General features: G+C 38.8%; 1 protein-coding gene across 2 annotated transcripts in view; it reads left to right on the forward strand.

The window, feature by feature from the left end:
• The window catches only part of prkab1a (protein kinase, AMP-activated, beta 1 non-catalytic subunit, a), a 33,523-nt gene that overhangs the window by 12,113 nt on the left and 6,012 nt on the right, over nucleotides 1-15,398 (forward strand). For both annotated transcript variants that reach the window (XM_061980857.2, XM_061980858.2), the window contains exons 6-7: nucleotides 1,566-1,699; nucleotides 4,760-4,828. In XM_061980857.2, the coding sequence (XP_061836841.2) occupies nucleotides 1,566-1,699; nucleotides 4,760-4,828 (203 nt within the window). The remainder of the gene's footprint in view (nucleotides 1-1,565; nucleotides 1,700-4,759; nucleotides 4,829-15,398) is intronic.

Genomic DNA, 15,398 nt, shown 5'->3' on the forward strand with positions numbered 1-15,398 from the left:
CCGTGATGGTACAGCATGTAGCGCTCACTACACTCTGTGTGAACAGCGTGCCAGCCCAGCCTCTTGTTATATGCATCTTCTGCTCGCACACGTAAGTGACAGCAAGGCATACTTGTTAAACAGCCACACAGGTTACACTGATGGTGGCCATATAAAACAACTTTAACACTTTTACTAATAATGCGCCACACTTTGAACCAAAACCAAACAAGAATGACAAACACGTTTTGGGAGAACATCTGCACCTTAACACAACATAAACACAACAGAACAAATACCCAGAATCCCATGCAGCCCTGACTCTTCCGGGCTACATTATACACCCCTGCTACCATCAAACCCCGCCCCCACACCAACCCTGCTCCCTCACACAGCTAACCCCCCCCCTCTGTGCGTCGGTTGAGGTGGGCGGGGTTTGGTAGCGGGGGTGTATAATGTAGCCCGGAAGAGTTAGGGCTGCATGGGATTCTGGGTATTTGTTCTGTTGTGTTTATGTTGTGTTACGGTGCAGATGTTCTCCCGAAATCTGTTTGTCATTCTTGTTTGGTGTGAGTTCACAGTGTGGCGCATTATTAGTAAGAGTGTTAAAGTTTTTTATACCGTCAGTGTAACCTGTGTGGTTGTTGACCAAGTATGCTTTGCTGTCACTTACGTGAGCAAGCAGAAGCCCCATACAATGTGTGGCTGGGCGCTAAATACTGTACCATCACGGCACGTTCGAGAGAACAGTTTCCCTAAAATTCGTAGTCTGCCGGATACATCGGGAGGGTTGACATGTATGACGCTGTCAAGCGCCATTCATATAGAAACCCGCGGGCCGCACTAACATTCAATTTTCATATTAAGGTGTGAGCCGCGTGTCTGAGACCCTTGGTTTATACATAGCACAAAGCAAAAAAAAACTTTGTATGCAGTGTTATTTAATTTTAAATTTCAAAAGATTTTTGTGGCTCTCATTGTTTTCTTTAATTTGTGAAACTGGTCAAAATGGCTCTTTGACTGGTAAAGGTTGCCGACCCCTTATCTAGAATAAACTTCCAGGGAGCAAGGAAACACCTCACCAGTCGATCATGTCGAAATTTTTGAATGGCTATTGATTGGATTTAATGGACGAAATAGAGGACCTCCCATAATACTTTTGATTGCATTTATTTGATATTTAGAAAGCATTAAAAAATAATCCATCCAACGTCATGTCTTTCATAATGATTGTGAACAATATGCAAAATTCCTACTAAAAGTGCAGTTCCCCTTTTAAGTCAATGAATATCATCCACTTGTCATCTCCGTCCTTCACTCTTACTGTCTTCTTTCCAATGGTTGGAAAAAACTAAGTTATGTCGATCTTTTCAGCTGTAAGCTAATGTTGGTGAGTAAGACAAGATCTTACAAAGTTCACTGACATTTGGTGCGCCAACTAATGACGGAGATGCTTGTAACTGAAATTTTTGCTTGCAACCTAAAGCACAACAATTAGCCGAGAGTTAAGTTGTGGTACTACTGTTCAACTATAACTATTTGGGGTGATCTGTTTCACTAACATGCTGTCTCTCCTCATTTTTTAGACCTGTCCAGCTCTCCTCCCGGGCCGTATCACCAGGATGCTTACGTTCCAAAACAAGAAGAAAAGTTAAAGTCTCCACCTATACTTCCACCACACCTGCTCCAAGTCATCCTCAATAAAGATACTGGAATATCTGTAAGTTGTATGAGCAGCAAAGTTAAAGTCATCCAAGTCATGTCAAAATGTATTTTTACAGCACATAAAAACAACCTAGTTAGATCAAAGTGCAGCTTTTAAGACAATACAAGCAATACAACAGTGAATAATACAATATACAGTAATAAATTAATGGCAAATTTGACCTAAAAATCAATTGTCACTCAAATATATGCGGTCATATCCACAGTGATTGCAGTGTAATAAAGAAATGTGCTTGGATTCGTGTTTGCAGACACTTCAAAAATCTCATTTGATGATCCGTTTTCTGGATTTGCTCTTCCATCCATTTTCATTAGGAAAGCCACGTACCGTATTTTTCGGAGTATAATTCGCTCCGGAGTATAAGTCGCGCCGGAGTATAAATTGCACCGGCCGAAAATGCATAATAAAGAAGGAAAAAAAACGTATATAAGTCGCACTGGAGCATAAGTCGCATTTTTTGGGGACATTTATTTGATAAAAGCCAACACGAAGAATAGACATTTGAAAGGCAATTTAAAATAAAAGAATAGTGAACAACAGGCTGAATAAGTGTACGTTATATGAGGCATAAATAACCAACTGGTATGTTAACGTAACATATTATGGTAAGAGTCATTCAAATAACTATAACATATAGAACATGCTATACGTTTACCAAACAATCTGTCACTCCTAATCGCTAAATCCCATGAAATCTTATACGTCTAGTCTCTTACGTGAATGAGCTAAATAATATTATTTGATATTTTACGATAATGTGTTAATAATTTCACACATAAGTCGCTCCTGAGTATAAGTCGCACCCCCGGCCAAACTATGAAAAAAAAACTTCGACTTATAGTCCGAAAAATACGGTAATTGTCTATTACATGAGGGCCCTGGTCTGCCAGAAAGTAAGAAAGTATAGCAGGAGATATCCATGTTGCCATGTTACTTAGTACAAGTGTTCAGACCCCTCGAGATGTTTTTTTTTTTTTTTTTTTTCAAAAAAGCGACTAACTACAAATTTGGAGAATCTGACATGAAAGCACGTATCGCTCTTTTCAACGTGCAGCGGGTGCTGCTGTGGGCCTCTCCCCCTGTCTAAAAGCACTCTGTCTTGTTTGTAACATTACAAACAAGGACAAAAAGAAGCGACAGAAGAAAGTTAATATGTACTTTGAAACATATTCGTTTTGATTTTGTCATTACAGAAAATATCTTGCAAATTAGAAGATGTTATGTCCCCCTCTTGCAACGTAGATTGCAGTTCTGTGGCACACACTGCAATTATCATCTCATAAGAAATATTGGCTAAGCAGCCATCACTCCATCCATTAGAACAGGGGTGCTCACACTTTTTCTGCAGGCGAGTTACTTTTCAATTGATCAAGTCGTGGGGATCTACCTCATTCATATATATAATTTATATTTACTTATTTATGAAATATATGTTTTTGTTAACAAGTTAAAGGTGTTTAATGATAATGCAAGCATGTTTAACACATATAGTTAATATTGTTAATACATTAAAGGTGTTTAATGATAATACAAGTATGTTTAATACATATAGTTAATATTGTTAACAAGTTAAAGGTGGTTAAAAATAATACAAGCATGTTTAACACAAATAGTTAATATTGTTAACAACTTAAAGGTGGTTAAAGATAAAACAAGCATGTTTAACACATATAGTTAATATTGTTAACAACTTAAAGGTGGTTAAAGATAATACAAGCATGTTTAACATGTATAGTTAATATTGTTAACTTAAAGGTGGTTAAAGATAATACAAGCATGTTTAACACATATAGTTAATATTGTTAACAAGTTAAAGGTGGTTAAAGATAATACAAGCATGTTTAACACATATAGATTTCTTTATTTCATGAAGACAAGAATATAAGTTGGTGTATTACCTGATTGTGATGACTTGCATTGATTGTAATCAGACAGTGGTGATGATAACGTCCGCATTTTCGAATGGAGGAGAAAAAAAGTCCTCCTTTCTGTCCAATACCACATGAAAGTGGTTGGTTTTTGGCATCTTATTTGTCCAGCTTCCGTACTCCTTTGTATACACTTTACAAGAAATACATTGTCGGCAAACTCCGTAGCTTGCTAGCTTGTGCACGGCAGCTTTCTGAGACTCTTATTTTGGTAGCGCAGGCAGGATGAAGTAGAGCTTTTATTGTGCAACTGTGCAGTCGGTCTTTGGAGTTTTGACGACAGGTACGGCGCCAGAGTCTGTTGAAATAAAGTGTTTCTCGCCTTCCTGTCGGTAATTTTAATGAGCTGGCAGCAGCCAGCGTCATCTCAGAAGACCCTCGGGTGCCGTGAATGTCAATCAAGTGACGAAAGTGACGTCATAGTGAAGATTTATGATCGCTCATTTTTAGGACTATTTTTTTAATGCCTGGCTGGTGATTGACTGACACACCCTCCGAGATCGACCGGTAGATCGCGATCGACGTAATGAGCACCCCTGCATTAGAATGTTATGTATTCATGTTCAACATTTGATTGGCAACTATAAATGTGTGAATGTAAGTGTGCTTTTGCTTGTCTGTCTATCCAAAAGGGACAAGCGGTAGAAAATGGATGGATGGATGTATTAATAAATTTCTTATTGTGGCTGTAGTGGTTCAGAACTGCACTGCACCACACTAGGAATTGTTTCTAATCATTTTTTGGGGACAACAAAACAAGGTAATGAACATTTTAAAAACAGCCCGTATTACAATGCAGTGCATTTGTACGCTAGGTTGCAACATTTCAGGCATTTTCACTTTTAAACGCTCCAAGGGAACTAACTTTAACGGGAAGGAACAAAATTATGTTTTGCAATGTGAGCTTGGTGAAAACAGGCATCAAAGTAAGTTTAATTAAATCATATAAAGGCCTATTTAACATAATAAATACTTTAACTGTAACCCTCTTTCACATTCCCAGTTGTTGTACACCTGCAAACTTCACCCATAGTAGTACATATGTTTCTAATTGACCAAGTGTAGTTAAATATTGTTAGAAATGGAAAGTACAGCCTTAATGAGTTACCGTTTCTTTTGTCCCCAGTGTGATCCTGCACTCCTGCCAGAGCCCAACCATGTCATGCTCAACCATCTTTACGCACTTTCCATTAAGGTATGGTCTACTCCCTGCTGAGAATTGTTGTTATTGTTGTGAAGCAGTAGGAGAGATAATGACCCTTTGTTTTACATTGTCACCGGCTAAGTCAACTGAACATACATGTCTAGATATAAATAGCTCAAAGGGAAAAAAGGAAGGAAGGGAAAAAAAGCCAGACACACTTGTTCTATGCTCGCACATTCCCAGCTGAGTCATAGCATTTTCCATATCAGTCGGCAGCTGCTCAGACAGACACTTTTCCACTTGGCTTCGTCATTGCCGGTAACATTGTGTGGATGTGTTTTTTTTCTTCAAAGTGGCACAGGTGTTTGATCGCAGACATTCAACTGTGATCAAACAGTTGAGTTTGAGCTTGGTAAAATGCTGAATTAAATATTAAAAAGAAGATAAAAGTGTTTTCTGAATAAAACAAACTCTTGCCTGCTGGTTGCTTGTCTTCCAGCTCTGTGATGTCTGTTTTTCTTTTTTTTTACTGGTTTGTGTTTTCTGATGTAACTTTTTAGGTTTGAGAATTACATGTTGACAACCACAACTTGTTCATCTACGCACTGTTGAAAAAGACATGTATCACACACATCCACAATCATACTTGCCAACCCTCCCGGATTTTCCGGGAGACTCCCGAAATTCAGCGCCTCTCCCGAAAACCTCCCGGGACAAATTTTCTCCCGAAATTCAGGCGCAGCTGGAAGCCACGCCCCCTCCAGCTCCATGCGGACCTGAGTGACGTGTCAACAGCCTGTATTCACGTCCGCTTTCCCACAATATAAATAGCGTGCCTGCCCAAACACGTTATAACTGTAGAATGATCGAGGGCGAGTTTTTGGTTTCTTATGTGGGTTTATTGTTAGGCAGTTTCATTAACGTCCTCCCAGCGCGGTAACAACACACAACAACAGCAGTCATGTTTTATTCTACCGTAAAGCAGTTCGTCTGCCGTAAACAGCAATGTTGTTGTAATATATTGAGTTGGAGGCAATAACCAGGCGAGGTGATGAAGTACGTCTCTTTACTGTAGACTTCAGAACAGACTCACACACTTGACGTCAGGTGCGCAACACCACGTAAATCGTTGGCCAACCAAAAAGTAACCCCAGTACGCTATAGCCAACATTCACCAGGAGATGGCAACAGACAAACATAGATCACGCTATTACACTCCTCCCCTTTTAGAATTGTAGAAGTTACTCAAAATAAACAACCCAACCAAAAAATGCAGCAGCTCAATTAAAAAACTACTTAAGCCACATTCTTTTCTTTTTTTTTTAGTACTGAACTCTTAACCCTCGTTTGTAAACAATGACATGCTTATTATACAAACAGTATTTGTACACCTTTAACACAGATTGTTATACTGTCTTCAGAGATTCAGTTTTTTTGGTGGTACTCGAAACCTTTTCAGGGTACCTGCGAAAGGGTGTTCAGCATGGTTAGAAAAATAGTGACAGAGAATAGAACAAGGATGGACAATTCAACCCTTAACTCAACAATGAGTAGATGATTGTTATGTGTGTGTACATGTGTAAATAAATGAACACTGAAATTCAAGTATTTCTTTTATATATATATATATATATATATATATATATATATATATATATATATAATAAAATAAATATACATATAGCTAGAATTCACTGAAAGTCAAGTATTTCTTATATATATATATATATATATATATATATATATGAAATACTTGACTTGGTGAATTTTAGCTGTAAATATACTCCTCCCCTCTTAGCCACGCCCCCGCCACCCCCCACCCCCCACCTCCCGAAATCGGAGGTCTCAAGGTTGGCAAGTATGTCCACAATGGCTGTGTGAGGCCTGAGCAAGATGCTGCAACCCCTTGATTCCCGAGCCATAGGTTGAACTTTTACATTACAGCTGCAAGCATTTAATACTTTTTTAGATTTATTTATTGGTGAATTTGTACCCATATGCACACGAAGCACTGCTTTAATTTTAGCATTTTTTTTCCACTTTTATTTCTGCAAAAATTACTTAACTGCCAAATGTAATATTTTTTATTTATGTCCTTGAATTGACAATACAGTTATGTATCTAGAAAACATACAGTAGAATTTTAATTCTGCCCTTAGTCTCTTACACTGAAAGATTACACAAAATTGGTGTATCGAAATCCTGCAATCAGACATTCAGCTGCATGACGACATATCTAATAGTTCTGGTACTACCGAAACTAAGTAAAACACAGGCTCTTAAGGTAGTGCCAGTGCTTCCCATATTTTTGTGTTTTTGTAGCTGCCCGTCACAAATAAACTTAGTGCTACTTCTTTGCCCTCGCTCATAAACACAGAGTCCTCCAATACGCACAACTGGTTGTTTTTTTTCTTATATTTTAGAAAATAAAGATAAACGTTAGGGCTGTAATTATTTGGGCACCCCACGATACGAATCGATTTGATTCTTGGGTAAACGTTTGATTCAGAATCGATTCTCGATTTAAAACCCAATACTTTTTAATAACAATAGATGCCAGTTCTACGATTAACTACATTCCTCCACAACATAGATAAACAGCGCTGATTAATTATTTACCTTAAAAAAAATGTTATTCTCAGTATTCAGTGTTTTATTGTTCATAGTTAATTTTGTAAATCTTGCATTGTGTATTTTCATGTACATTCTGAGTGTCTTAGTCAGTAAAAAAGTAACATTTATTTCCGTTTTTGAGATGCTCCGTTACGATGTTTTAGTATCAGTCATTGTTGTGTGTGTTTGTACCATTGCTTGATCAGCTTTTATCCTTTTTTTTAAGAAATCTTAGGATTGTTTTACTAATACACGGCAACCTCCACTGTTTAAAGTGTTTATAAAAAGGGATCCAAGCACATACATCAGATTAAATATCCTGTGGCATTTAGTGCTGCATGATCTGCCTCTTTTTAAGACTCTTTAAGTCCACATTCCTCTTCTTGTAGTTTCCAACACACATTGTGAAAACTGACAAATGATTACTAATGTTGGTCATAAGTAGACCACTTCTAGTGTTATCAATATCATTGGTAAAATATTAAGTGTGGCACAGTGTCCTGTGATTCTGCTTGGCTTTGTGATTTTAGGATATAAACTCAGACGACATATTGTATCAATGAAGTCATCAATGGACGTTTGCTTGTTGGGGTTCAATAAGTCAATATTGAAGTCACCACATAAGAAAATTATTTTTTGACCAGTGTCCATGAAATTTGCCTTGATCTATTCTTCAAATGTTTCAATACTTGACTTAGGTGATCTATATATACAACTGGTGAATATGATTTTGCTTTTTTCCCGACATATTTCAATGGTCATGCATTCTAAAATATTATCAATAGCAAATGACATGTTTTTTTACCACTTTGTAGTTGAGGTTCTTCATCACATACACAGCTACTCTTCCTATTTTGTTGGTTCTGTTAATGTAATTTAGTTCATATCCTTCCAAATCAAAATCTATTCCTTTTTTTATCATCGCATCGATCCATGTTTCTGTGACAGAGATCACTTTGAAGATTGTCGTAGGCAGATATTTACATATATCCGAATTTAAGTGTTACTTCTTTTTATTTCATTGTCATATTACAAAACAGCTAGTGTTTTTCTTCCAAATGTGGTCTTTTGGTTGTCTGCAAAACTGTGTGCTTAACCTTGAAGTGAGGAATGTTTGAGAGAGCGATAATAAGCATTTGTTTTGGCTACAGAGATATGACAGCCAGGGGAGGAGGAAGAGAGACTTAAGGGGAGAGGGTGTTTCGTGGGACAGACCATCTTTACGACGCGATAGAATGTTCTATGCTGGACTGGTCTGAATGTATATCTGCAAAGCTTTGCAAATATATTACAAAATACCTATTCTGTCTCTGGTGGTTTTTCAACTCAGCTTTAAGTGTCGTAAAGAGCTTGGGAGCGACTTGTGACTTGAATTCCCTGGGAGGAACAACTGGTCCAAAACGCAACAATTGTTTGTTGAATTGTTCTAAAAAGTGCTTCATGTTGTAATTTGCGTACAAGTTTCTGCAATTAAAATTAATAGTTGACCATTTATCACATTTAATGTTTCTGTTATATTGGTCATCTGTATAATAGAAACAAATATTACTGATGTGGGAGAAAAAATGTGTATCTGGATCCATATTATTGTCCAAATCTTGTTTTTTAAAGTCTTTGTTGCAGAAGTTCTTCAGTTCCATATTTTCTTGTTCAACAATCTTTGATGTTGTTTAAATATTTTCTATAAGTGTAGGTCAGGGGTCGGCAACCTTTACCAGTCAAAGAGCCATTTTGACCAGTTTCACAAATCAAAGAAATCAATGGGAGCCACAAAATTCTTTTGAAATTATAAATGAAATGACACTGCATAAAAAGTTTTATTTTTGCTTTGTGCTATGTATAAACCAAGGGTTTCGAGTTTTGTATGATTAGCGCTTGACAGCGTCATGCTTGTCAACCTCCCAATTTTTCCAGCATACTACGAATTTCAAGGCAAACGAACGTGCCGTGACGGTACAGCATTTAGCGCCCACTACAACCATTGTGCCGGCCCAGCCACCCTTGGTATGGTACTTCTGCTTGCTCACGTTAATGACAGCAAGGCATACTTGGTCAACAACCACACAGGTTACACTGACGGTGGTGGTATAAACTTTAACACTCTTACTAATAATGCGCCACACTGTGAACCCACACCAAACAAGAATGACAAACACATTTCGGGAGAACATCTGCACCTTAACACAACATAAACACAACAGAACAAATACCCAGAATCCCATGCAGTCCTGACTCTTCCGGGCTACATTATACACCCCGCTACCAAACCCCACCAACATCAACCGACACACGGAGGGGGGTGATGTGTGGGGGAGCAGGGTTGGGGTGGGGGCGGGGTTTGGTGGTAGCAGGGGTGTATAATGTAGCCCGGAAGAGTCAGGGCTGCATGGGATTCTGGGTATTTGTTATGTTGTGTTTATGTTGTGTTAAGGTGCAGATGTTCTCCCGAAATGTGTTTGTCATTCTTGTTTGGTTTAGGTTCAAAGTGTGGCGCATTATTAGTAAGAATGTTAAAGTTATTTTATATGGCCACCGTCAGTGTAACCTGTGTGGCTGTTGACCAAGTATGCATTGCTGTCACTTAGTTGTGCAAGTAGGAAATGCATACAACAAAAGACTAGGCTGACATGCTGTTTATACAGATTGTAGAGGGTGCTGAATGCTGTACCATCATGGCACATCCTTATTATTATTATTATTGTTAGGGTGAAAATCGAAAAATATTAATCCCGGGAGTTTTCTACGAGAGGCACTGAAATCCGGAAATCTCTCGGGAAAATTGGGAGGTTCGGTAAGTATGCAGCTGAGCCGCATCAGAGTGATCAAAGAGCCGCATGCGGCTCCAGAGCCGCGGGTTGCCGACCCCTGGTGTAGGTGGATGCGCTCCTGAATCTAGGTCTTCTTGTTTAGTAGTCCCTTGGAACATAGTAGTGTTGGTGTTAAATTTAGGTGTTTGTTTTCCGTCAGACTCCATTATCATCGTCGCTGTGCAAGCAGTGTCAACCTTAATATTTGCCCAGGTCCTTGATGTCATGGTACTCTTGCTTCTGGACCTTCATTCAGTTTGATGTGGATTTTACAGTTTAGTGAGGTGCTCGTTTGTGTACAAATTTGTACCCTTCAGCTTCTTTACCTGTTTCAGCAGTGCCATTTTAGGTTTTCTGTTAATGAGTTTCACGAGGATGACTGGAGTGATGTTCCATTCAATAGGATACATGTTTCGATGATATTAATGTCGATTTCAATTTCATTTGATTGCAGAAAGTTGACCACTTGCTGTTCTGCTGAGGCAACATACTGTACATTTCATCTGGTTCTCTTCCATTATTCACAGCTTTCGCGTAGCAATAACAAATGCCGTTGGTGTTTTCATAGCAGCAGATTTAAGACCATATTGCATTAAAAACTAGATTTTGACCCACAGAGACATTGTAACTGCAAGCAGGTCTGCTCTTTCTGCAGACAACGTGGAGAAACTGATTTTTCTGGCAGAAAACATGAAGTTTGAGTGAAAGTCACCAGGGTTAAAGGCTGGGGGGGGAAAGAAAAGTTAATCTGAGGCTGAATTGACTTGAAACTGTTTAATGTTGCACTTTTTATATGTAGAAGAAAAGTTTTGTCATTTTATTTAATCTGAGCAACAACTTGAGGCAGTTTAATGTTGATTGACGTGGACCCCGACTTAAACAAGTTGAAAAACGTATTCGGGTGTTACCATTTAGTGGTCAATTGTACGGAATATGTACTGTGCAATCTACTAATAAAAGTCTCAATCAATCAATCAAAAAAAGCACTTTATATGTAGAAAGGTTTTGTTAAGAAACCATTCTGAGCCTTGTTTAGTTTTTATTTTATACATGTTGACCACATTAACCCTGGCAATGGACCCTGTGTGTATATGTATGTTATTGTTATGCTTAGCATTTATGACTGCCTGATGTTGCACTGATCAGCCTTGTGGTGGCTCACATCCATCACACACAGAGCTATTTCTATTTTTGGGCAGAATTATTATAGTGTTCCCAGTGTTAAAAGGATAAAGCCATTGTTTACAAATTTGGTAAATAAATAACCAAAAAATTTATATTTTGTTGTTTTCTTACTGTACTGAAAATTAACTGAACCGTGACCTCTAAACCGAGGTACGCACCGAACCGAAATTTTTGTGTACCGTTACACCCTTAATAGCAGGAGATAGCCATGTTACTGAGTACAAGTGTTCAGACCCCTTATAGGATGCTTTTTGTCAGTTTAAAAAAAAAAGCAACTAACTCCAAATTTGGAGAATCTGACATGAAAGCTTGTATCGCTCTTTTCAACGAGCAGCGGGTGCTGCTGTGGGCCTCTCCCCCTGTCTAAAAGCACTCTGTCTTGTTTGTAACATTACAAACAAGGACAAAAAGAGGCGACAGAAGAAAGGGTCTTGGTTTAATTTGGTGCTATCACGAAGATATCATTCATTCGTTTATCCTGATCCATTTAATCTATGATCTTCCTCAGCATGTTGTTGTCTCGTTTCACTGCAATAAATTATTGGAGAATCCTAACTTCTTGACGCATTTCCTGAAAGTCCTTTCTTATGTTCTTATTTTGGCTTTGCAGACTTTCTATATTTTCCTGCAGACTTCTCAGATCTTCTTTGTATTTTGTTGTTGTTTTTCTCAGATCTTCTTTAAGTTCTCTTATTACTCTTTCCAGGTCTGCTTTGTGTTCTAATCTGACTCTTTCTATGACGTCAGCTATTTTTTTTAGCATCAAGTCTTGCTCCCCATTAGGGATGTCCTGATCCAGGTTTTTGCACTTCCGATCCGATACCGATATTGTTTTTGCACTTCCGATCCGATATCGATACTGATCGATACTGGCCTATCCGAGCATGTATTAAAGTTTAAAGTTATTTAGCCTACTTAGTTGTCAGAATCATGTTGAAAAGGGTTTTAGTACTCTTGATAACAACTAGCCAGCTGAATTAGGGGAGTTAATTTGAATAATACACAATGGTTGGTAACAAGAAACTGACATGTTTATTCAAGGATAAACACAAAATAGACAAAATTATACATGACAAACAGAAATGGCATCATTGAACTAGGGCTGGGCGATATGGTCTTTTTTTAATATTGCGATATTTTAAGGCCACATATCACGATACACCATATATATGTGGATATTTTGCCTTAGCCTTGAATGAACACTTGATGCATATAATCACAGCAGTATGATGATTCTATGTGTCTACATTAAAACATTCTTCTTCATACTGCATTAATATATGCTACTTATAAACTTTCATGCAGAGAAGGAAATCACAACTAAAAAAAATCACAATTTTATTCATACGGTGTTGATCTGGAAATGTTTGCCTCAGCATTTTGATGGTGTGGACGTGTGGCACCGAATGGAGATAAGCGTCTCGACAGACGTTACAATATTTGAACAATGATGACGAAAACTGTTTTCTCTGTCGTGTCCGTGTGTCGAAAATTGTTATGCGCTTATTTTTTTTATTTGATTTTGTGCGTGGCGTAGATTTGCCGTGCGCAGAGGACGCTTGAGCAGTGCGCATTTGCACAGGCGCGTACCTTAGCGGCTGCGCTAGCATCACAGCTAACGTTAGCCATGCTGCTACCTCTCTGCTCGGGGAGGACGTATACGTATTTGACGTATGACGTGACAGTATGTGACGTGTGTAAGAAGGTGCGCTTGCTGTCTGTGAGAGGGAGACACAGGAAAGAGTGAGAAGAGCCTGTCGTGTAATGCCAGCAGCTTAAAGCAACTGCGTGAGAATCCACAGACCTGTGGATGTGTTGAAGGTGTGCTGGAAAATGCGGAACGGAAATTAGGGAGCAGCAGAAAAGTGGAATGTATTATTTAAATCGGTGCGTTGAAAAACACGGACCGGAATTTTGTTTTTAAACTGGATCTGGATCGGAATTTTTCCATGCCTTGCCGATACGCATTTTTTGGCAAATATCGGCGGCCGATCCGATCCAAATATCGGATCGGGACATCCCTACTCCCCATCATGTCCTGTGCCCAACAAATCTCGCTTCTTCTCGTGTCCTGAGAATCATTTGATTCAGATGACACCAAAGGTTTCAGGATTTGAGTTTTTCTTTTAGATTTTGACATCGCAGCAGCTCGCTGACAGTGCGTCTTGTATCAGCTCTCTAATAGCAGTTGCTTCTTTAGCGACTTGCAGCTCTTTTAACTTGTTTATTTCATCAATTTCGTACCTTCCGCCGTTCAGAGATCAACTTGAGGTGTCAGCCAGTCAACTTATATCACTCTGTGTTGTCGGAAGCACTTAAAAACGGCGTCAAGCTCTCGCCGTAGCTTTGAACTGCGATGTTAGCCTCAACTCAACTTATTTCAGCGAATCGATGCCTCTCACCGGATCAGTTCGAAGATGCCAGTGGCTGTGATCACAAATGAGTGGTTAAAATGTATTCAAATTCATCAAATAACTCCCAGTAGCAAAAGTGCAGCCTTTTTCTTTGCGTCTTCTCCCATTGACAGGAAGTGACGTTTTGGACAATGAGTTGGAAAGGTTGTCCAAATTAGCACCACAGTTTAAAAAAAAAAAAAATGCTTCAAATCATTCTGGCTCTGAGTGGGGGTGGCACTTGGGGTGACTTATATGCACTTGCCACCCCAGGGAACACCGTAGACCTGTCACTGCCCTAGTAAACATGGTAGGCTTTAGGCCAGTGTTTTTCAACCTTTTTTGAGCCAAGGCACAATTCTTGCGTTGACAAAAATCCGGAGGTACACCACCAGCAGAAATCATTAAAAAAGGAAACTCAATTGACAGTAAAAAGTCGTTGTCGCAATTGTTGGGTATGACTTTAAACCATAACCAAGCATGCATCAATATAGCTCTTGTCTCAAAGTAGGTGTACTGTCACCACCTGTCACATCACCCCCTGACTTATTTGGACTTTTTTGCTGTTTTCCTGTGTATAGTGTTTTAGTTCTTGTCTTGCGCTCCTATTTTGGTGGCTTTTTCTCTTTTTTTTGGTATTTTGCTATAGCAGTTTCAAGTCTTCCTTTTGAGCGATATTCCCCGCATCTACTTTGTTTTAGCAATCAAGAATATTTCAGTTGTTTTCATCCTTCTTCATGGGGACATTGTAGATTGTCATGTCATGTCCGGGTGTACATTGTGGACGCCGTCTTTGCTCCGCAGTAAGTCTTTGCTGTCGTCCAGCATTCTGTTTTTGTTTACTTTGTAGCCAGTTCAGTTGAAGTTTCGTTCGGCATAGCCTTCCCTAACCTTCAATGCCTTTTCTTAGAGGCACTCACCTTTTGTTTAATTTTGGTATAAGCATTAGACACCTTTTTACCTGCACGCAGCCTCCCGCTGTTTGCAACATCTACAGAGCAATTAGCTACCGGCTGCCACCTACTGGTATGGAAGAGTATTACACGGTTACTCTGCCGAGCTCAACAACAACACATCATTTGCAGACTATAATTACTGGTTTGCAAAAAAATATTTTTAACCCAAATAGGTGAAATGACATAATCTCCCACGGCACACCAGACCGTATCTCACGGCACACTAGTGTGCCGCGGCACAGTGGTTGAAAAACACTGCTTTAGGCTACTGCTTGTATTCGGACACGTGACTTCTTCCTGGAAGTTAAAAACAGTGGTGGTCAACCAAGCTAAGATGGCTGTTGTACAGCAAGCAGCGCGTAAACTATCTGAGTACAAAAGTGGCTTCAGTCTTCCTGAAAAAACGAGATCCAAACAAAGAATCGAACTATACAATGCAATAAATCCCTATATTTTATAAATAAATAAAAATGTTGAGTGATATCAAGAATTATACGTCGTTATACATGCGTAATAAGCACCTTTAATTTAACAATATTGTCAACATTTGTCAATATAAGCATGTATCAAATAATTATAGTTGTATATTATTTAAAAAAGGGTCCAAGGCAGAAACGTATTAGAAGGTATGCAGTAAACATGTCCACATATTGAATGTACTGTCCTG

The sequence above is a fragment of the Nerophis lumbriciformis genome, linkage group LG20 (assembly GCF_033978685.3).
Source record: "Nerophis lumbriciformis linkage group LG20, RoL_Nlum_v2.1, whole genome shotgun sequence".
In the NCBI taxonomy this organism is placed as follows: Eukaryota; Metazoa; Chordata; class Actinopteri; order Syngnathiformes; family Syngnathidae; genus Nerophis; species Nerophis lumbriciformis.